The sequence below is a fragment of the Psittacula echo genome (genome assembly GCF_963264785.1).
Source record: "Psittacula echo genome assembly, chromosome: 8".
NCBI lineage: Eukaryota > Metazoa > Chordata > Aves > Psittaciformes > Psittacidae > Psittacula > Psittacula echo.
Window position 1 is genome coordinate 6,783,425 of NC_137744.1, and position 24,357 is coordinate 6,807,781.

At 46.2% G+C, this 24,357-nt stretch overlaps 2 protein-coding genes across 4 annotated transcripts in view; one reads left to right on the forward strand and one right to left on the reverse strand.

Moving 5' to 3' along the window:
* Nucleotides 1-334: 334 nt before the first annotated feature.
* On the reverse strand, nt 335-22,815 carry IRS4 (insulin receptor substrate 4). The gene is made up of 2 exons (XM_080624736.1): nt 19,120-22,815; nt 335-2,727 (listed from the first exon to the last, which is right to left on the reverse strand). The coding sequence occupies exons 1-2, from the start codon at nt 22,610-22,612 to the stop codon at nt 2,723-2,725; spliced, it is 3,498 nt and encodes a 1,165-aa protein (XP_080480862.1). The 5' UTR covers nt 22,613-22,815; the 3' UTR covers nt 335-2,722.
* Nucleotides 22,816-23,533: 718 nt separating this feature from the next.
* Nucleotides 23,534-24,357, forward strand: part of NXT2 (nuclear transport factor 2 like export factor 2) — a gene marked incomplete at its 5' end in the record, with an annotated part of 65,707 nt that continues 64,883 nt past the window's right edge. For 2 of the 3 annotated variants that reach the window (XM_080624901.1, XM_080624903.1), the window contains 2 exons: nt 23,585-23,824; nt 24,096-24,310. Of the gene's footprint in view, nt 23,825-24,095; nt 24,311-24,357 lie in introns of all 3 variants that reach the window. The other variant, XM_080624902.1, reaches the window with a different exon arrangement.

A 24,357-nucleotide genomic window follows, 5' to 3' on the forward strand; every position in this document is an offset into this window, starting at 1 on the left:
ATGGTCTGCATGTAAAGCAGAAGAAGCAGGAATCAGGCAGTGGCTGGTTTTCTTTCATTCAGAAACTCAGTTGTTTACCAGCACCATGACTCTGTGTCAAAGAAAACTGGGTGGTTTGCTCTATGTCACCTTTCACACTAAGCGTAAAGGCAGAGAAAACCGGACCGACTGTGACTCACCCCCGGACATGCACTAAAAGCTGCTCCAAATCCTCCGGGACACAGAGTGACAAAACCACTTGAAGAAGGAACCGGCACCCACACAAGGAAACGCTCTTTGGGCACACACACGCACCCACCCCAGCTCAGTTAAAAACAAAACACAGACACGGAGCTACATGAACACGTATTTACTGCAAGTAGCTCTATGGAAAGCCAAGTCAGATAAATATAAACACTATACAGAGCTTCAAGCCAGTCTCCCAAAACCGCCAACGCAATGTGTTTTACAAAGAAAACAACGGAACAATATTTACAATGGAAGACAAAGCCAGATCGATCAGCTCAACTCTCAAACAGATCTGTGAAGCAGAAATAGCAAATATAATGAACAGTTTCAACCAGATATGTTTTTAGTTTGTACAGACAAGAACTGTCCAATATCAAATTAAATTTACAGGACAAACATTGTTATATCATTGGTATTTTTGTACTATACAGCAGCATAAACGGGTAGCTGGAAGGTAGTATAGAGAGTGATATGTTTTACATCATCCAAAAATGTTCTTCCAGCACAATACTGAATAAATTAGTTGCTGTAAACTAAGAGATTCAAAAAGATTGCATATTTATTATGCCGTACCTATTAGTATTTGTACCACTACACTTGAGGTTACCCATTTACTTATTTATTCAGCATTTATTAAATCAGTGCTGTATATTGTACAATGGCAGCCTCAGGGCTCTAATCTGAAATAAGTATGTAACAAATGTCTTCAAAACAACCTCTTCCTTTCACATTAAATGTTTAGAATGAGCTTCATCCAAATTTTGATTTCTTAGAAAAGATGTAAAGCTTTATGAAAAGCTATGAATGCATTGCAGTATCAATTTAAGAGACCAAACAGAAGCTATATGGCGAGACAGTAATGTGGTCTGTAAGAGTGGTCTTATTTTCAATTCATGTTTAGCAGCAACAAGTATCTGTACCAAGTTAAAACTCCTCTTCCAGAATCCAAAAGGGGACTGTGCTTTTAAACCCTGTAGCAACAGTTTTGCCTGTCACTAGATACTGTGTAAACTGATTGCTACCATGTTTCCAAAACAAAAGCCTTTGTGTTTTAATGACGTGCACATTTTAATACTACTCAAAAATAGATTTGGGTACCCATCACCGAGCAATCCAAGCCGACAGTGCCTGATTTGCTGTGCGAACTGTCCCAGCAATCTTAAGGTTGTATGTTGGAGGTGAGGCAGCCTGACGGGTCAGTTGTACAATATACACTGAGGAGGATTTACCAGCTGTGTGGTGCAGAACAGCACGAGGATTCACGTACCCCTTCCAAACCCTTCACCAATCATCAGTGTTTTTTAATCACACACCGCATGTACCAACACCTCGTGTCACACTCTGTAACAGTGCTCAAAACTCATTTCAATCCCCCAAAAAATAAATCAGTACAAGAGTGAAGCACTTAAATTGTAGAAAAATCAGGGCTTACTTCAAATGGTCATCGTTCACCTTTGTGGGAGTGGGAAACAACAGCCGATGAGCCCACCTTTTCCTTTTTCCCCCCCCATTATGCCAGGAAGAACAGAACTAGTCCCAGGTTTAAGATGGGACTTTGGTTAAAAATAAGATCAATCAGGGTGGTTCTTCTTCAGAAAGCTACAGCTGAAAAGCATAATGCAGGAGTCACAAACCCTGGGTCCAACCCTGCAGCTCCCCATTCGAATGCACCAACAAAAACCTCATTTCACACAATCGTATTTATAAACAAGCATCTCGAGGGTAAGAACAAAACGATTTACAAGACAACCAGCCCATTAATCCTACCTTGTACATACCAAAATTCTGAGCAAACAAAGAAAGTAACTCAGTTTAAGCTTTGACAGACATTTGAGTTAGAATACTCTAGCCTATGACCGAGAAATACCTCTTGTACCATAAAGCAAAACCTTAAATAAAGAGAGGAAAATAAACAGGCAGAAGAGGCCTTCCCTTCCTCTCAGACCCAGCCAGTGCCTGGGGTCACCCCCAGGTGATGTGCACCTCTCCATCCAGCCCTGCTTCTGCCCGGCCACCTGAAAAAGCCCAGAACTGCCAAAAGATTCCTAAACAATACCTGTTTTAAGCTAACCACTTGTTAATGTACCAGAGAAGCAAACCCCATGTTAAACAGACAACCAGAAACCAGCTTTGACTTCTCAGAATATAAATAAAAACAATTATTAATGGGAGAGGCAGGAGGAAGAAAGGGGCATACAGGGATCTCCTATTAGCATTCATGCTGCCTCCCAAATAGATAGGACATGAAAGACCAAATTCCATCACCAAAGCACAGCTATGACCAAAAAAAAAATCTCAATTCAAATTAATTCAACTGTAGAGAGCTGATGTCTATGAAAAGAAATGAATTAAAAGGATGTGTGTCCATGTCCGTGCTGGTGGAAATGAAAGTAGCCGGCTGGAGCTGAGCTTTGCTTCCAAAAGCACCACACAGTTTCTGGAGTTACCAGCAGAAAAGTCTTCTCTTCCCACAATGGTTTCCATGGCAATGCAGTCAGTCTAGAAAGGAGGGGAAAAAATAAGTCAGTGACATTTGAATGCAAGTTACATTGGAAAAAAGTGTTTTCTAGTCAGAAGAACGCAGAGAGCTTATCCACTGCAGGAGCGCAGAGCACGGGTCCCTCATAGAGCCCGGGGACACTTCCAGATGGCAACAGGCTCGGGGATCCTGAGCCATTGGGAAGAACTATGAAGCCTGAAGCCAGTCCTGAGGAGCTGCTGCAGCCACAAGCTGGCAAGTGTATGCTCCATTCATGGCAGTGCCCAAGGCCAGGTTGGACAGGGCTTGGAGCAAGCTGCTCTAGAGGAAGGTGTCCCTGCCTGTGGCAGGGGTTGGAGCTGGAGGAGCTTTAAGGTCCCTTCCAACCCAAACCAGTTTGTGATGCTGTCACACTGGCCTGCTCACACCTGCACTGTGGGAAGGACCAAAGCCTGCAACCACCCATCACCATTTCACTTAGACCATGATCCTCTCCACGCACAGAGCAGGGGTGATTCCTAAGCACCGGCACAGGATGAACGCAGAGCAGTTCTGTTCACCCAGGTGTAATTACACTCCCATTCACAGCAGGTACAGAACTGCAATACAAACACTGCCTGCAACGCCAGCTCCAAACAGGGAGCAGCAAGCCATGACAGCTGCGTGCCCCGGCCTCAACTTTTCAGGAAGAAGTTTAAGTTAGTTATAACAAGAAACAACTCAGAGTATAGTTTCCTCTCTTTCAAGGTAGGCAACAGAAGCACACAGCAACGGCAGGCAGCCACCTTCACTGCTATCAGCAAAACCAGTGGCTCAAACTGACTGGAAAAGGCAAAATACAAAGTGCCTGGTAAAATGAAGGAGGGGGAAATACAATCTTGTATTAGAGGAAAATATTGTTGGGCGATGAGACAGAAATGGAACTAGGAAAGAGGACCTTGAAGCAGAACAGCAGCTCTGCAATTAACCACACATATGCCAAGGTGAGGGTGACTCAAAAGGTTCCCGACAGAGAATGAACTGATGAAGGGGATGTGAACACTTCCTGCAGCTGTGTGAGCACAGACTTGGGAACACACAAAAAGCTGGGTTTCAGTTCACTACAAAGTCCCTTCTGCTCTGTACAGAGCCACTGTGAACACAAACTTTCAGTGTGGAGCGGTACTATCAGCCAAATGACCAGCTTACACTGGCTCCCAGTCCTGATGGACTGTCCTCTTCCACCACTTCATCCCCTGGCCAAGCCTGAGGCCACTGTTCTCTGCTCTCATTGAGAAACAACAGCTATGTAAGAGATTCAATCTTCAGAAAGCATCACAGCAATGTAGTCTACTTTTCCCCTCAAAGCCACGCAGCACAAGCTCTCTCAGTGCCCCTGAGGAGAACTGGAGAATGCTTCATCACGAAGCACAGCAATGGCCATGTGGCCTGCTGGAATCAACAGCGGTGTTTCAGAGCTTAACCCTGCCCATGCTCTCCTGCAGGGTCCCAAGGCACTCAGTTAAACCTCACTGCTGAAGAAAGCACAGTGCTTTGCTGCCTCTACCCCAGGAACAGGCTGCAGAACATCTACAGAACAAGCATTATAGATAATAATGCAAACCTGTATGTTTACTTACATAACCCATCATACAGTATGCACACACCAACTCCACCCTGAGTTAAAGAAGTGCTGGTTTCCGTCCAGCTAAAAATACCAGCCCTGCACAAGAGAAAGAAAAGAAAAAAGCCAGAAGCAGAAAGAACAAAGCTGAGCTGAGCCCCGTGCCCCTGGGACTGCCCCGGCGCTTGGCAAAGGCTGCCCATTGCTCCAGAGACAGAGAAGCAAAGACCGTGGTGGAGCTGGACATGGTGCAGAAGTACAAAGGGGTCCTTCCACTCAAGGGGAAACTCCCTTTCATCCCCACTCAGCCCACACCAGGGTCTGGGTTGCTGAGATTCATTTTTCAAGCCCATAGTGATTTCAAAACGACAGTAACTTGGGTTTCCACAATGCAAGGAGGCGGCAGCCAAAACACACCCGCAAGCCGAGAATCTCCGTTTGTATTATTTCACAGGCATCACAAGATCACTACAAAAAGCTCTTGCTTGTTACACGCAGAGCGTGATGTGGTTAGCGATGGCTTTGTTTTCACAAAAGCCAAGAGAAGCTATTATTTTTGAAATAGTTTTCCTCTTTAGAAAAAGGACCAAAGGATGAAAATAGGCCCCAGAGCCGGCAGTGAATCACACCTCAACCATGCACGCAAGTCAAGCATTACAACAGCTAAAGCTTCTATATTAAACTTATATTCAGGAAAAATTAACGTTTACCAGCATCCCCCCACCCTTTCCTTGCTGTGGACCTGTAAGCTTACATAAAAGGAACTTCAAAAACTGTCTCTGCCTTTGTCAGGACATTTTTCCTCCACGCCTAGCACACAAGGCACACCTGAAAGCTGTTTGACAAGTTATTCTAATCTCTCCAAGCACATCCCCAAAACGTTTTGAAGAGCAAAGGCCCAGTGGTTTGAACCAGACAACCCCAAGTGGCAGAACCTACACCTGAAACTTGAAAACTTAAAAATCCGAAAGCTTTATCAAAGTTACGTTCAAGATACTTGGAGGAGAAGAGGAAGAGCTTAAGAGCAAAAAGACCTGCTTACCTCCTAAGTTTGATTCTGTGAACAAGCCTGGCCTAACTCCAAAGGCAGCATGATAACCAATTCCACAGCAAGCTCACCAAGTAACTCAAATCAAGAGGTCAGAGTAACACAGGAATCAGAAGGAACTATCCCCAGCTAAACCTCACTACAACTTACAAAATCCATGGATGTCCTGCCTTAAACACAGGATTAAACCAGCATAAAGGCAAGCTCAGGACCTCCCTGCAGCATCCCTCGCCCCAAAACTGTACTTGTTAAACATCATCTCATTAATTTCCGTGTGTCCCATGATTATAAACTACACTTCAGCATGTTTCCTCTTCATTTTTAAGCCAAAACAGACTTGTGGGAAGTGTAAATAAACATAAGGGAGCTTCACATAAACTCTACCTGAAAGCTGGTAACAGTCTCATAAAGCCCTGAGTCTTTCAGAACTGGAGTTATTGGTTGTCACCACTTCTCTAATCCCCTTGTTAGAGCTGGAAATTTCAATCTTGCAGTTGGAGCAGTGCAGCTGGCTGATGCCCTGAGTCATCAGCTCTTTGCTGGCCTAAAAGCATCAAGCATGTGTATGTATATATAGATACGAAATCGACATAAAAGATAGAAAAGGCAAAAAGGAACTCATGAAACTTGATCACGTTAAAAAAAAACCCTCCCTCTGAAATCTAAGCCGAGAGTGAGGTCTTGCAAGATCCTTCCCACAAAGCATCTGCAGCCATCACCGCTTGTGTGAGTGCATTCAAGGAGCCTGCTCCACCACTGAGCTCAGGCATCAAAGAAATCCCATGTCACACCCAGGGGCACGCAGGGTCTCCAGCAGGGCCAGGGACAGTTTCTGTGGTCACAGTCACAAGCCCCAATACTGATATCTGACCGATGAGCTCCCACTGATGTGGCTTCCCCTGCCACATCCTCCCAGACACCAGATCCCAGAAGCACCCACTGAACTGGGTCTCATAGGGCTCAGCTGCCTGCCAGGAGCCAGCAGGAACCTGGTTGACAATAGAGCACTGCTTTTGTTTGGAGAGGCACCTGTAGCCAGCTGTGAACACACCACACATGCACCACAAGCAAAGTTATTAGTCAAAGAGGTGTAAAATGGGTTTAACATAAGCAAGAACAAGGCTCATGTCTGTTCTGCTGTTGATACCCAGAGCTAATCTGTGGATTTCCACCTCTGCAGCTCCTCGTTGCAAGGAGGATCCTCCAGAAGTGACGTGGGTTTTTTTAGCAAGGTTGCAAGAGTGCTCACGTGTTAAGCTCCTTGGTGGCTCCTGACAGTGCTCAAGCGGGGCTAAGAGCAATCTGCTCTAGTGGAAGATGTCCCTGCCCGTGGCACAGGGTTGGAACTGGATGAGCTTTAAGGCATCTTCCAACCCGAACCAGTCTAGGATCCGATGATCTTCTGAGTAGAGAGTAGATCAGGACACAATGTGCTCAAAGAAAACAAGGCAGCTTCTGTGAAGCTGGATGATCTTATTTCAGTCTTCACAATGTAAGATTCATCACCAACATTTTTCTATGTTAATAGTACAAATATGAGAATAGCTGATCACCACCAAGAACGAGATTAGCATTTCATTACAGATACCATGTGTCTTTGACTCAATACGGATTGAACAGTAAAGGAGCTGTCAGCAATGGGTGAAATAACTCTTGTAAAAGGAAAATAAATTATGAGATACAAACTAGCTGGGAAGGGAGGGACAATGCCCACAGAACCCTCAAAACGTAAATGCCACCAAATAAAACCCCGTGGCCAGATGAGACAAGCAGTTGGGAGATAACCTTCACTTGCAGCGTAAACACATGGCTGTTCCTGGACTGTCACAAGCTCTTCCGAGAAAATCTGCTCAGTCTACCCAAAAAAAATATTTGATAACTGATCGTGACAGATAAGCCACAAAAACCTGAACCCAGAACCCCCCCACACACACACACTGCTGGAGCAGCCTAGAAATGCACCCTACACTGAGCTTTTCCCTGTAGTCAAACTTCAGCTCCACCAACAGATTCTGCACCAAAGTCTCAGCCTTTATTCAAAGCTGAGCTCTGCTGCCTCAGAATGCAGAAAACAACATAAATGCCACTTCCTACAAACATTTAACATGGGAAACTGGTCCAGGAAGCATCCGGACATTTCCACAGATCACCTCTCAAAATGCATAAGTTCAGACAATTAAAACAAAGTTCTCTTCATTACACAATTGCATCTGAATTCCTCAGTTGAAGATGGGATCAGATTCTAAAGCTACACAGAGCTGCCAGAGTCCTTCCGAGGAACAATCAGAGGAAAAGGATCGCAAAGGCAGAACAGAAACTAAGAGGGCAAATATTTAAAATGGGATGGCAGTATGCCACTGCTCCAACACGTTTTGTTTCGAATTAAGGAACACGCTGACAAAGTGCTCTGCAAGTTTTCTATGCTAAAGTAACCTACAGCTTTAGAAAAGTTGGGGCGGAGGATTAGATTAATCTGAATTCACTGGACTGCAACTCCAGTGCATTCCATTTGAAAATACATCAGGTGAGAATATATCCAATTTACACTTCATGTCCTGCCTCTGAATTAAGGTCATACAAGTCAGGCCACTTTGAAACAAAGCAAGAGTGTTTAAGACCATTATAGACAAATCCTGATTCTCTTAAAGAAATCTAACTAAATAGTATCTGTTTTTACAGGAAAGGCTTTTACTGACACAATTCTGCAACTGATTCCTAAAAGGATAAAAGCTTTGCTTACAGAAGATATTAATCTAAGATAATTAAATGATTAAAATCTCCACGTCAAAGACTAAGACGGCTTAATGCTTTCTGGAGAATGCTACTGAAGTTCTCCATTTCCTGAACTTCAGGTTAGGAGGAAATGGGAATTCATCTGACTTAAACACATCAAAAGCAGGAGAACAGCCCCAGACTTTCTGGTGCACGTGGCCACACCATGTTCCTGTTACGCAGGGAAGCACGAAATCCCTGCACAACCTCAGACACGACATGGGCCTCCAAAAGCACCATGTCCCCGCTACCAGGACAGGGCAGGACTACAAGGAGTTCCATTTCAGGCCTTACACATGGCATGCAGGTTGTGGAGAAAAAGGTCATTTGCCCAGATACATTCTTCATAAATAAGTGATGGGTTTGGGGTTTTTTTCATCCCATATCTCACCAAATACGTAGTTACTCTCCTGTATCATTGCCCTGTTCCTTCGAGGTTTTATTTTAAAGGGATAGCTTGCTAGAGGCCAGTGGTGTTATTTGGAGAAAGCAGAATTCCACATACTTCATTCAACAACCACCTAACAATGCTCAAAATTGAGCTGATAAATGTACTCTGTGCGTACAATTTTACTGACTTCCCACAAGCAAAAAGAAGCAGCAACATTTAGTTTTAAGAAAACCTGTTCCATGAAGCCCTTTTCACTGGATGAATTATTTAAACACAGGGACTGGTAATAATACATCTTTCTCAAACTGTATTTCTAAAATTGAGAAGGCAAAGTTACTCTTACAAATAATCTTTACCCACAATTGTTCATTCAAAACGTGGTTCTGCTATTCTTAGTGCTGAGCAATTTCATGAGCTAAAAACCCTCTCCTGTGCTTCAAGATCATCTTTTATTCCCTCTGCAGAAGCGCCTTATCTTTTGCAACAGTGGCTTCTTTCTCTGTTTTCATAAACAGTAGCGTTGTTTCTAGGAAGGCCTTACGCACACTCCCTCTTTTCATCTCTTACTGATACCGTTCCTAGAATTAGGAAACTTGCATGCGGCTTTGGCAGGGGCCTAATGCCAACTCAAATTGCACCGGACAGCTTGACAAGAAGGTGCTGAGAGGCTTGGGGATGTTTTTTAAGCTAAATTCCTATTACAATATGGCAAGACAATGCTAAAAAATTAACCTTTCTCCACTTAAAAATGACACAAAATTTCTAAGTTTCAGATTTTCAAGTTGCAGAAAGCACCCTGATGGCAAGTGCACAGCATTCTACAAATGACCTCCTAAGCTGCAGAAAACATAGGTAAATCATAGCCAAAAAGGAGCTGGAACAACTGGAGAGTTTTAGAGGACTGCAATAAAACTCATGAAAGGCGTGAAGCAGGTTCCTGGTGATGAACAGCTGGGTAGCAGGGACCCTTCAGCCTGCAGAGAAATATTTGGACATATCAGGAAATTAAAGATAATATTCTATCACAGGTCCTTGCTGTGTGCAGTGCAGGAAGCTGCTGACAGCACACTGGTTACATGAATAGCAGAGGAGGATACAGCATCTACGCTCTCCTAAGTGCATGGAGAGACAAGATACGGTTTGTTACCTCTTCCATTACACCAAGGGGCTGCCAAACAAAGCTGGCATGGAGCAGGGTCCCAAATAGACTCCGAGAGGTCTGTGCGCAGCGTGCCCTGACTCTGACCACAGGCTGCTGTGGATACATGAGTTTACGCAGGATCAAAGAGAGACTGGAAAAGTACTTGGATTAAAGATCCACAAAGGATTATAAACCAGAGGAATGACATCAGGCTCAGGAAATCCCCCAAGCTGAAGGAAAAGAAGCAAAAAAATAAATCAGAGGCTGGGTGTACATCTGTGGGAAAGTATTATACCTGCCCTGCTCTTCCTCTGCTGGGTGGTGTCTGCTTGCAGGCACAGGTCTTCCCTTGAAGAGAGTCAAGCAGTTCTTATGAACACATCTAAGAGAAAGGCCAGTTTCACCCATGGCTAACCAAACAGCTCCCCACCTTCCCAGTCACCTTTCCTCATACTTCCTTTCTACACAAGGTTTTTCCTCCCTACAGGAAGTTTCAATTGTTCCAGTTCTTCCCAACCACTTCAGCCACTGATGTTTGGAAGCATTCAGTGCTACCACCTTCTTTCACTTCTACTGCCATAAATGACTGTCAAAGGCAGAAACTTACTACATGGCCGCATACTCAAGCAGTTACTCCCTCCTCAGCCCTACCTTCTGCCCATGCATGCCTACACAAAAGAAGCCAAATAAAGCTTTGCCATCAGCCACCTTCTGCTACCACACACACAGCAGTGGCACACACCCATTTTTCACATTCTCTAATTATCAGATTATTGAGTCTGCATTACCATTAGGATACCCAAACCCCTGGCTTATGCAGGGAAGAAGAAAGGTTCAGGTTGCACTGCGTGTGTGGAGTGAGATCTTCTCAAATCACAGCACACACATGAGAGCCAAGGATAGGGCTTTCAGCTTCCAGGAGCAGCTCAGGAGCTCGTAAGGACAGAGTTAAACTGCCTACACACAGACCACTTTTAATCAAACAGTGTGCAACTCTCGTTTGACATTTCCTTGTGGAACATGTCAACATTAATACTTCAATCACTTATACCCTCAACAGTGAATCAAGCCTCACTGCTGCCACCACTTCCAGACTCACCGCAACCACTACAGCGTCTGCTCAACCTGATCTACCCACACAGAAATAAATGGACTTTCTCCTGTCTCCGCCATCGTTTCACACTCCAGCAGGACACCACAGCAGTGATAAGTGGGTGCCATCCGCACCTCCCTGTCTAGAGTCAAGCTCCAAATGCTACAACATGCTGGTTACAAATCCTAGAGGTGAATATATGTCTCAAGCCACACTGCTTCCTCCTCCCCAGTGCTAGAAGATTACCCAAAACCCAGAGACACCACCTAAAAAGCCCTTGCAACATCAAGAAGGAACCAGCAGTAGTGCCAGGGCAGCTCCATCACCCCAGCTGCTTCTGGAGCGAAGTCTCACAAAGAACAGAGGACGCAGGTCTGTGTGACACTAACAGCCTGGGGATGCTGCACTGTGCTCCAGCACACGTTCCTGCACTCTGCTTGCACCAGATCCATCAGTCACATGGCTGCAGGAAAACTGACTTACAGAAAGGAAAAAGAAAACAAAAAATGAGAAAAAAGAAAATCACATTCCACATCTAAAAGGGAGAAGTAAACACCAGGACACGCTCCTAACTCAGAGATACATGTTGGCCCACATTCCTCTTACTAAGATTAATATCCTGGCCAGTGTTCTGACATTTACCTCATCCTTTTCAAGTCACTTAAACCATTACAACCACTGTATTTATAGCTCGCTACCTTCCATCACTCCCTGCTGTGTGCATACCCTTCCAAGTGCCTCCACCAGCTTCCTCTCTCCCAACCACTTTTATCTCTGGGAGGCTGGCTCTTATCTTCACTCTGCCAATGGCAGCAGCCTTGATCTTTATCTCCCTCTCCACCCCAGCACATTAAGTTTCATCCATCTCCTTAGCTTCATCTTTTAAATTGCAAGCTCCTAAGGACAGGGACCAACACATTTACATTTGTGGCATGGTACAGGGACCTCCATCCTGCCTACCTGTTCAGGTTCTGCAGTGAGGAGAGATCATGTCTGGAGCGACAAGCTTTCATTAACAGACTCAATGTCGCAATACCATCTGAATGGCCTCAAGATCAGATCCCTTGATTTTGTCCTCAACTCATTTCTAACTGACTTCCTGTTCACCACAATCTGCCATTTAAAAACATCCAGTTCTAAAAGCAAACAAACAAAAAATCCACCTACCCCACCCCAAAAAAACACCATGGAGTTAAATATAGATGGCAAACACCTCCCAGAGTGTCTCATGGACAAAAAGCAAGCATTCTGGAAGTCTGAACTCAGCCATGGATATTACTACTGCAAACTCACACAGCTTACAAAGTCTTCTAACAGACTAACTTAAAATACAAAAAAAAAAAAAACCCCAAACATCCATATAGCAAAGAGTTGCTTTTTGCCCCTTAAGCCATATTGGTTCAGACTTCAGAAACTTCATTGTTTTAGACTTACACAACTTAAAACATGTTCCTTCATCTGCACTGATGGATGTTTTACCTGCATCCACCTTGTGTTGAAGAATGCCCTTGGCTAACCCACCTGCAACCCAGCCTCCAGGACTCAGACCAGAAAAGCAAAGGCTGCACCATTTGCTGGTTTGTCTTCGCTAGTTTGGCCCAATTGTCAACAAGGTGCCACAAAAGACATTGAAACACTAATGCCTGTTGATAGCTAAACCGTTGTCACACAAGTAAGGTATCACATGGTTCACATTAATACCTTCTCTAGGTTTGGTGCAATAGACTCTCATTTATCTAACGATGCATCTGCTTCAAGGTCGCCCATAACTCTCCAAACTCCTGGAAGGCCAAGAGATCTGTGTGAAAGAAGCACTTGTTCCCCCCAAAAAAATAGTTCAGGCTCAGGCTATCCAGCATCAGAAATAGTTATCCTGCAAATTCAGCTGTTCAGCAAGAGCCACAAACAATAAAGCAAGCAGGCTTGGCATGAGCATAGGAAGAGAATCGCACTATTCCCTGTGGAAGGAGGATATCATTCATTAGTGCCTCTATAAATTCAGAAGCAAATTTTACCAGGTTACTTGCACAGTTCTTAGTATAATTTCCCATGATTTTCAGAAAGAGAAAAAAACATTTTGATATCTTCAGTCATTCCACAAAATCCTGTTCTACTGAAAGGAAAACCTTACTCCAAGTTGGTAGCATATTTATGAGCCTTTCATATCTTAGCAAAAAGAAAACACTTCTTACCTTTTTTATGCCCTAAATAATGATGCAATTTGATACTTAAGTTTGTAATATACACATGCTACACAGTGAACACAAGCACTGTTCACCTTTCAGTAGTAATATAGAAGTTTTTCATTTTTTTGAGTCACATTCAATTGTATCATCAACCCTGGAATCACAGCCAAATCTTAACTACATTAATTTCAGTGTAAGCCATCTCTTTCAAAAACCCTTTAATCTCAGAAGAATATAAAGGATTAGACCTTACGCTTAACTCACAAATCACTGGCACACAACATACATATATACACACACACAAGCAGTCTGAATTGTTAGCATCCAACCATAGAGTTAAATTAACAGAAAAGTCGTGTTTTGAAGTTAAGAAGCCTTTGTCCCTTGAGATACAGCTCATGACTAGATCAGGGCAGAAAATTCTTGCTAGCAGCCTACTACACTGCTGCTCCTGGGGTAATGCTACACCTGAAGCAAAATCTCCACAAATCCAAACACTTAGATGCTCAAGATCATTTAGATAAGATACTCAGCAACACCTCTGAGATGCCTTTGATGAGTCAGGCTAATTTACCTTTGTCTTCCCTCTGCCCTCAAGTATGTCACAAATCCCTATTGATCAAGGTTCTCAGCTAAATCCTAACCATCCCTAAGCCGAGTGACCTTTACCGAAATGCAGGCCTTGATTAAAACCAGAACATGCTTTTTCCTGCTCTCCTAGTCATTGCTTCAACCTGTAAGACAATAGTGCAACTTGATCATTGGACTGCTCTTAATATGCAAATGCTAAATGTGAAAAGAAGTCAAACAGCAAATTTGCAGGGTGGGCCATAAGACAGCTCTCCAGACAAGTCAGTACATACCACTGAAGGACGTGTCATAAGATTGTTACATTTTTAGGACAAAACAGTAGTAATAATACATCCCCAGGCTCCAGAAAGGCAGACTTGCTCACCTGCCTTTCAGTTTTATCACTCCGTTTTCCTTTAAGTGAGGAACACCACATTTGATCACAATACTTAAAATTGTAGAGTTTGTTTCCTGCTTCTGCTCAGAAAAACAAACTTGTTAGCACAATCAACATACTGGACACCATTCAGCATGTTTTTGGGAGCACCACAGATCCACAGAGAGTGCACACAAACACACACCAAGGTACAGCACAGTACTATAAGCTCTTTTTAGTGCCATCCAAAACCTCAAGGTATAAACTCTCCCCCCAGCAATCACTATGAAGAAAACTTTATTAAAGATCCTTTCATTAAAAAAAAAAAAAAAAGAGCATATGCAGAGGGGAAAAAAACCAAACCCAAACTCTGCCTACTGCTAACATGCCACTGGACATACAAACCACCCCAGTAATCCCAGGCTGGAATACAGGCACTGGAAAGACCAAGTAGGAGCTGCAAACCTCCTGCCTCTTGCTACTCCAACCGGCCACCCCAGGCGATGGGGAACAAGGGGCCCTCAGATATCGGGGGAGGAAGGGAAGCTGTGAATGAAATTTTAGAGGAAAAACTAAAAGGGTAATAATGCATTTAAGATTTCACCAAAAGACTTTAAAAAAGGCAGCAGTATGAACTGGCACCAGGTGACTCTCAGAACTCCATGTGTCCAGGAGCCACGCTTTAACCTACAAGACAGCTATGAGCAGAAAGGTTTAGACATCCAAAAAAGACACGTGTCACCATCAGCTGCAGCCATGGGTTTGAAGTCTGGGGAGCTGATTCCCAGAAGCATTTCAACACTGACTACAAGCATTCTCTCTCAACGGCTGGGGAACATTCTTGTCCCAACTTTTCTCACTCAAGCGCAAGTCAAACCCAACTGATTCTTGGTCAAATATGTCATAATTAGCTCACTCCCACGCCACACGACAAGAATCTGTTCTGCCTTCAGCAGCTCACATACTACTCGAGAAAGCTACCTTGGGTATTTTTAAGCATAGCTGTAAGTCACTCAAGACTGTTAAAGTGGCATCTGTTACAGCAAGATTCAAATGGTTTGGGATTTGTGTGTTGTTTTAAAGAATTACTATCCCAGCATTCCTTCAAAGATGTAGGATACACAGGCGCTCGGATGTGCTTCGGTAGAGTTCTTCAAGTTATTTTTAAATGGGCCCATGCCTTAACTACTCTGCCAATACAAAAGAGCCTCAGTTTGAAGCAAACTTTGAAAAACCACTAGTCTGAAACCCAAAAGGGGCAGTTATTTGCCTGGTATCCCACGAACTGTAATTTACTATATTAGTAATAGCTAAAACTTCCAGCTTCTGAATTTCTCAAAGTATATATTGTTCATTATATTCTTCAAGATTTTGCATTTGAAACATGCGACTTACCAACTGGACAATTTGGAACACAAGTTCTGCTTTACAGCTGTTCTTGTTTTCCTTCCCCTCAGCTCCCCAAAGTGTACACAGCACTCATGCCGAGTGCATCACAGGAGGAGATTAAAGAAGTGAGGAACATTTAAATTATAATCCCACACTTTAGAGAACTTCTGAAATAATATCTTAGCGTGGTGTTAGAGTATCAGGTAGAGATAAGATTAAAGAGTGGGTGTAAAATAGGTGGGTTGATATTAAGCTGAACATTATATTTACTCTGAACAGTGTGCTTTGTTTTTGGAGTCCAGGGTATCTTTGCAGGTTGAATGTTTCTAATTAAGACTGAAGAAACCTGTATTATACAGGACCCATTATGCAGTTTATTGCCGCCCCGTTCTCATTAACCTCCCCAGTTTCTACAAGGTCCAATAACAAGGTATACGTTAGCTAAGCCCTGTTTGAAGTAGCTTTAGTGTTCTGTAGTCCTAGCACAAAATTTCATGACTCAGATTTGTGTAATCAAAACTGCAAACCGCTTGCTTCAATATTGTGAAACAATTTCATGATGAAACTGTTTTGCTAATGACCTCCTTAAACTTCAGACACTAAAAACCAGAACCTTATATGCTTTTTATCATCCTCATTATCAACATAAACCCTCAGCGCAATTTTGCCTAAACCTGAAATAAAAGTTTAATAACAAGTCAGCCCTGTTTACCATTTCACATTAGTGCCCTCCCACTGCTCCATCCATGTCATGAATGGAGAAAGGAAAAACAAAAAGTTTGATTCACATCAGTGAACCTGAACCAAGAGGAGTCTGGGAATTACAATGAGGGGGCAGTGATGCATTGGAAATCACACTACCTCCCTCAGCAGCCAGAACACAGCTGAGTCACAGAGCACAATATTCCATTTAAGCACACGAAAACAAAACAAAAAAGCAAACAACATGGAGCTGGGAAGTGTTTTCCTTCCAGCAAAACTGCAGGTAAGGGGGAAAATTTCTCTACCTGAAAGAATTCAATAGCTATAGGATAGCTCCTTTCTAGGAAGGAAAGGGTAAAGACATCTGCTAAATATATTACTTAAGAATGAATTTAACCACAGAGCATTTTTCAGGCAAAAAGACTGAAAGAGTGGGATGCAGAGGGAAAGAAAAGACAGCACTCAGTTCCCCTAAGTCTCCAAAAGTATTAAAACCATCAGTTACACACAGGCACACTACAGCTCTTCAGGGTACAAGAGGTTTAAGAGCAAAGCTTCATTTTCACTATTCAAAATGGAACGTGAAAGTGCTTTTCTGTACAACAGGAAAATTTTAAATACTAAAAAGCTTTATTGAAGCAGAAACTGTTAAGCTGTTTCAGGAATACAGGCTTCTACAATCATACTTGCTATAGCTTAGAGAAGCGGTTTACTATGTGAATGAAAATGGTGTCTTTATCATCCAGAATTTTAAGTCATTACTAAGAAACAGACATACACCACCAATTTACAATGCTGTATTTAAGTCTGGTGAGCTACTTTTAGCCTTGGACTATTCCAAAATCTGTCTGTCCCTCCAGGAGCCACCTACAAGTGAACACCCCCCCTGTTCTCCTACCATATACCAGCAATATTTTATTTAAAGCTGTTAGGCCTTGTTTGGGAGCCGTGATTTTTAATTTTGTTTCTCTTTTTAGGACTAGAAAGCAACCACCAACCTAAGCTCTTACTATTTTCATGCTTAATTTCCTGCCAAAGCCCGTATTTTTCTGCACAGTTTCTTTCACTTCATTTTCACATGTTTCCTTTCCAGAAAACTTTAAATCACAGTGAAAACCAGCAAGTTTAAGTCTCTTGCCCCTCTGCAACTTGTAAAAGACAAGGGGGAAAAAACCCAAGCATAGGGCTGTAGGTATTTTGCTGTAGCACTAGTAAGCAAAATGTTTACTATAAATACAATTTATAAACCCCTTTTTTTTCTCTTGAAAAATACTTTCAAGTGTAATATTTACAGTACAGCTGAAAGGAAATAATCTCTGGGTCCGGTGTCGTCCCTCCCCCCGCCCCCCTTTAGTAAGTTTTACTTTATAACACAGATTTTAGTCATGAGGGGAATAATCAAGCAGGAATTCTGGTGTCTTTGGAGGAGCTTAAAGAAATAATCACAAATCAGCTCCAGCAACCAGAGTGCCTTTGACTTAGCAGACAAATCTCTGACGTGCTGAAAGGCTAACTTTGGAAGAAAACACTTCTCGGACTGGCAGTTTTCAACGTCTTCTAAATTTGATTCCAACCAACAAAGCAAAGCAGAGGAAAAAAAACCACTGAGGCAAACCACACATTTCTGAGCAGCCCCAAGCAGTGCTGCCAGACTTCGAATGGCATGCGAGCTGAGTCAGGCTTATACCTTCCACTATTAAAGGCTACACAATTTTAAGCTCCTGCAATACCTTCTGCCTTTAAACACTAAGTTTTAAAGTGAAACAAGGAAAAAAAAAAAAGTCATTTTGGTGTTTAAGACTGTAGTTAAGAATGAAAAAGCCAGCAGTAGGTGGCCCCTTTACTGCCTTCTCTGTTGACAGAGAAGTAGACAAGTATCAATGTCCAACAGCGATTAAATATTTCCTCTTAGTACTCATCAATTATTGACTACGCATACATTTGCACAGAAAGGAAAACAGCATTTCCAACACACACAGCTTTCTATCCGGGACGGTGCATTACTGTAAGGAGTTCAGTGGGTCACTAACACCAGAAGGAGGATTATGCTTCCTAAGTTACAGTGCAATGCAGTGCTTGCACAAACACTGCTGTGCAGGCAGTGGACACACAGAGTACCACTAACAGCTAATTACTGTTTTTTGCTCCCACCGTGACAGCTTATCATATAGGGTGTCCCTCCTCTTCCCATCATCTTCTCCCTACCCCCGACACCCTGATTTTTTTTACACACACCTCCAACGGCATTACCTTAAGCCGGGTCAGAGCACTGATCACTTGAAAGCTAACAGCTTCCCTCTAAAGGTTCAGACCTGGAACACTCTGCTCAGAGCCTGCTCTGATCACAGGCATTCCTCATCTGCTATGCAAAAGGCAGATCCCTCTGCAGGGCAGTGGAAGGGCTGTGGCTCAGCTGCTTGGATACTACTAAGTGGTGAAGGTAGGTGGCACAGGCTGCAGGAGCCCCCCCCCACCCCAGCCAGCCACCAGGAGATGGCTTCTCCAGAGGATACAGGGGTACTTTGGAGACCAGAGCTCAAAGGAGCACACTTCAAGGGGAAAATAATCAAGGTCTGTTTATGTATGATTCAACTCCATCAATGTGGGCAGATCTGCACACAAAACACCCTAAACCATGCATTTCACCTACATGTATTGAAAAGAACAGATCTAAGCCCCGAATTTTGGTGTCTACACCTAAAGCAACAAGTTTCAGCTTTCCCCACCCATGACACAAGTCACAAAGTATCAAGTTCACCAAAAAAAGGGCAGAGTCAGTCATAACAAGGGAAGAGGAGAAAAGCAAAAGCAAAGGGAAAAGAAGAGCTACCCTAACCTCAGGACAAGGATACACAACATGAAATACGATTAATGGTTACATTAGCAAAATTCTTTTATAAAAAAACCAAGGCTGATGATATCCTGGTAACACCTCTAACTGCCTAGAAAAGTCACACGCATCCTTTAGGCCAAGGACCAGGTCCCCTTCCATAGTGGTTCAGCGTGTAGAATGCTGTACTAGAATGATACAGAAGATTATAAGAAACATTTACCTTGCTCTTAATACCACATTTTAGCACTGAGAACCTAACTCCTACAGTTAAGCAAGCAAGAAAGGGAAGTGGTTTTAAAGTTACCAACCTTTTCTCGCAGCGTTACACTTCAGTCCATCGGATCTGCTGAAGTCTATGCTTACATAAGCTCCACTGTCCAAACCTGAAGTACCATTTTGGAGGTGGCAAGCTGGCACTGTAGTACTTGCCTCACAGCTTATAGGATCATCGCGTAAATTCAGAGCGATGTAGTTTAAGCCATTCTGAAATCCAGTTGAGGTATCCCTGGACATTTTGCTTTCCTGACCATCAGAAATGTTTTCATCCGGTTTTAACCAAACATTATCAAATGAGGCAGAGCTGTGTCTTTTGCTACTATCAGTAAAGAATGAGGAGGAAGTTGTCACAGTCCCAGCAGAAGAGAATGTTTCAGAACTGTGCCTCCTCCTGCCTTGAGGATCGGCTCGAATCACTTTCGGTCCCATTGGAGGTTCAGAGCTAGGAACAGAGAAGCTACTGGTACCAGCATATCGATCGACAATGCAGAGTCTGTTAACTATGGAAGAAGGGCTGTCCATCTTTACACCGGTGTCAGACTCTGCAGCGAATGGTCGAGGTGGTGTTGCTGCCATGTTGAATGTCATCTCCGTGTAGTCATCAGTCCTGTTACTGGCGGTGCTCACACAAGCAGTACCAAATGAGAGCCTGGCATAATCAGGATTCGGTTGGTTTCTAGGAATACTGGAGCTTGCATAAATTGAAATATCTGTTAGAGAGTTGGACAGTTCCTTCGCTACTTTCGGTGACTGTACATCCAAGTCAACACTCATATAATCAGAAAGCGGGGACTGCCTGTGGTCACTACTTGAGCCTAGAGATGATGGGGATCCTTCTGCAGATAAGGAATACGGAGTATTACTCGCCTTTTCATTAAAATCAATATTTATGTATTCACCAGGACTCGCTGGCTCAGGTGGAACTGTACGATCATACATTCTTGGGATAGTGTTACTCCCTCTTGTACCCAGGGGGAGCCGTGTGGGCCTGGTAGCCCTGTTCTGCACAAGTCCTTCATCTGAACCTTTCACCACTGGCAGTTTAGAGATGCCATTAGCCAGAGCCTCACTGTTGACCCCTTTTCCATTTTCTGGTCCACCATACAAGAGTTTTCCAGGTGAAGACATTGGAACATACTCACTGTGGTCACCGTTCTGTCCTGATAACGCCTTAAAGCTTCGGGGCAAAGAAAAATATGAACTAAAACCTTTGGGAACGGAAGAGTTGTGAATATAATTTGAATCACTGGGGTGCTTTGGAGCTGAATTACCAGGTGACATATCCATATACTCATTGTTGGCAATTTTCTCATTACTTCCTTTAGAAACAAATCCAGTTAAAGGACTGCGTACAGGTGAGGAGCTAGCCTTCGGAAACATCATCATGTATCCTCTGGAGTCAACCTGAGACGGTGACCATGAATTGTTAATCTGTTTCGGAACAGACATACTTTTAGGAGTCATTGGCAAGTAATCACTGTTGCTGGATAGAGAAGATGCAACTCCTGGCATCATGGGCATGTACCCATCATCCCTGGCTTTACTCCTACTTTGGTTACATATGGAATCAAGGTTTGCATCACTGTACTCCAACTCATGGTTATCTTTCAATTTCGGTGTTTCAGAGTAAAGTAATCGTCCATGATTTCCTGCAGAGTCTTCATCTAACAAAGCTGTTTGTGTTGTCTTCTGCTGCACTGCTACAGAAGTTGGTTTTGTTAGAGAGTAAGTTCTTTTCCTGAAACACTTTTCAGCCTCCATATAATCATCTCTCGAGCTATCATCTACCTGTTGCTTACTCATGGACATGTACTCACTCAGGCAGTTCTCCTCTCTGATAGGTGGTGTGTTTCCCAGGGAATCCGGTGTATTACTCCGGACCCGGAAGTACCTGAAGTCTCCAGGGCTGGAGCCATATTCATCAGAAGAAATAAAGCCCCCATCACTCGGGGAACCGCAAACAGATGAGCTAGAAGGCCTGGTCAACATGTCCGAAGCAGAGCCATGGCCACTACTGGAAGAAACACTGATGGGACTTGTAGTGGAGGGAAAGTGAGAAACAGGCAGCGAAGCAGACCTGGTGTGGTAAGAGGAGCTGAAAGCAGCTCTCACGTACCTTCCGCTCCCCTCTTGCCGGCCCAAATTCATCCTCGCAGTATTGAGGTGGATCAGACTCCCAGTCACTGACCTGAAAGGTCTGGTCATGGTTCCTTCTCCTTCACTGGATGTTCTGAAGCGATAAGAGTTGCTGCTTTTGGTGGTAGGAGGAGTCCCTCCAGCAATGCTCTCAGTTCTAGACCTCCTCTGCAAGCCCGTCTGGCTGGGGGGCAGGTTGCCCAGGTGCCTCCTGGTGGTGATGAAGGAGATGGGATTCGTACCGCTACCACCACCAGAAGACTGGCTTTTGCTTCGGGGCCTGAACTCTGCAAAGGCCTTTAGAGCTTTCATGGTGTCCAGAAAAGTCTCGTGCATGTTCTGGGCAACCACCGAATCATCCACTTGCATCCAGAGCTCTCCAGGCCCAATAGAGGCAGATCGGCCCACTTCGATGAAGAAGAAGTTCTCCGAGTGTCCGCAGCGGCGAATATTCATTAGCTGCAGGTGGACAGAGGGCACCTCCGAGTTCAGCTTGACGAGGTGGATGGCCTTGCTGGAGAGGCACAACCTATACACTCCAGTCAGGTTTTTTGTCTGTCCCAACCCTTTGGGCTTAACGTTGACCTGCCACACCTCCTTGAAGACAGTGCCAGGCCTCAGGGCAGCCCCGTAGTGCTCATCATCCTCATCCACCTGCTGGTCGGTGTGGTCTTCCTGCTCCAGGAAGCCCCTCTTGCTCTGGCTCATGAGCTCGCTGATCGCCTGGTACCAGGCCTCCTGCTCTGCCTCATTCTCTGCCAGCATTGCAAAGTACTCATCCTTGGTGTACAAGGCGATGATGTGCTTGTGTTTGGCATCGGCCCGCCGGCTGACGGTGAAGCACTGGTAGAGGGGAATGACCCGCTTGGGTGGGGGGCAGCACAGGGAGCCAGCCCCGCCGGCCCCCGCCGCCCTCAGGCTGCTCTTGAACTTCTTCTCGCTGTCGTAGTACTCGAGCCGGGCGGGGGCCAGGTGGCTCTCGGCGCGCAGGACGAAGTACCGCTTGTGCCCGTGCTTCTGCTTCCGCAGGTAGCCGCACTTCCTCACGTCCTCGCCGGCGGCGGGCGGGGGAGGGCCGCGGCCCGCCGGGGGAGGCTGCCCGCCGCGGCCCGCCGCGGGAACGTTGCGGCCCGCCACGGGGGCGGCCTCCGGCGCCAGGCAGAGCGAGGCGCTGGGCGAGCGCCGCAGCAGCAGCAGCAGGTTGTGGGGCTGAGGGGACGGGCAGCGCCCGCCCTCGCCCGCCGCCGGTTCCCCCTCGCCCGCCGCCGCGCCGAACACGCCGGGCTCCTGCTGAGGCACGGCTCCGCCTCCCGTGTGGCGGGCACCCAGCTCCTCCTCGCCGCCCCCGGCCGCCGCGCCGCCGCCCGGACCATTCATCCCACTCGCCATCTTAGGGGCCAGGCGGGGTCCGGAGGCACCGGGAATGGGGCACCGGGCGGAGCAGCGGAGATCCGCGCTCACCGGTGAAGCGGACCGCGCATGGGGCCGGGCGGTGCCGTGCCGGGCGGTGCCGTACCGGGCCGTGCCTGCGCGCCCGCACCCTCCCGCCGCCCGCGCCGCGTCCGGCTACTCGCACTCACGCAGGCGGCCTCGGCGGCACCACGGCGAAAACATCACATGACCCCGCGGAGGGCGGGGGCGCGCGCCGGGAGAGAGGCGGGGGCGGGGCCCCGGCGCTGAGGCGTGCGGGGCGAGGAGCGGGGGGGGGGGTGCGGTGGACAGCGGGCAGCCGGCCCGGCGGCCTGTCGGAGTGACAAGAGGGACAGCCAATAGGAAACGGCGGCCCTTCCCCAGCCACCCAATCAACGGGCAGAGCCGGTGGGGAGGACGCCTTCGCGGCGCTGTGTCCGGGCGAGGCGGGGCCCCGGCGGATGGGCAGCTCAGTGAGCCAATGGGAGGGGCGGCAGCCCCGGGCGGGCCGCGCTCGAGAGGGGTGTTTCCTGAGCGGTTGAGAGGGGTGAGTGGGAAAAGGGGCGTGGCCGGCGCTGATTGGCTGGAGGCGGGTGAGCGGCAGGGCAATTACCCAATCCGCGCCTCACACAGCGATGGAGGAGGCGGGGAACGGCGTGTATTCGGCTGCGCGAGTAAGGCGGAAGGCGGGGCCTCGTAGAGATGGGCAGGCCCCGCGGCCAATCAGTGGCCAAGTTACCTGCTGACGTTACCTTCGCCTTGCTCCTGTTGCAAGGGGGGGGGGGTAAGTCTGCCCCTGCGCGCGCGGCCGCCGGCGGCCCTGATTGGCCGGCGGGGAGCTGGGCGGGGGCTGCCGCGCGCGCGGGGCGGTGGCGGGGCGCGGGGAGGGGTGAGGGGGCGCGCGCGCTGCGGAGGAAGTAAACAACCTGCCGTGGGCGCGTGAGCGGCCGTTGGTGCCGTGCGCAGAGCCGCTGTGTGAGGGGAGCGCAGCGGAGCGCCCTGCGGGACCGGCCACGCACTGCCCGCGGTAACGGCACAGGGTGCTTCGGAGACAGTCCTGTGTCATCTGGCACCTCCGCAGTCTGGGGGCTGTCGGGTGCCGGGCAGGGTTGCTTTGGCACGGTCAGCGACGTGCGCTGGTGCTTGGTACAGCGTGTGATCGGCAGCCTGTGGTATCCAAGCAGGCCACGGGTATAGTCCCCGAGTTTGAGATCAGAATGTGATGAGTGAGGAGCAAAGTCACTCTGTGTGGCAGTCAGATTGTGAAGGGACATTTGTGTGCTGTAAAATTCACTCTCCTCCATCTAGATTGATTGTTGTTAAAATACGGGGCTAGACGTTACTGAATGATCCATGTTCTAGGAATGTGTGGATGTTGCACCGTTTAAGAGACAGTACTGGAGGGTATGGGGCCATCTCTAGCCATTCACCGGCCTCCTCTCTTAATTCTCCCCTTTGCCAGCTCACCGGGTGTCCTGGCAGAGGCGTTTAATTGCCATTAAGCAGAGCAGTTGTGACCCTACCCAGAAGCTGTCACGCCAAAAGAGAAGCAGGTTCCCACCTTCCTGTGCTGAACCGCACCGTTGCAGCAGTTGTGTGGCAGAGGAGGTCGAGGTGGTGTCTGCTGATGCCATCCCTGGCGCTTTCTTATTTCTACTGAAGGTGTCCCTGCCAAAGGTATATTCAGTTTGAGTTAGGAGTTTGCCTGTACTGGTCATGCAGGT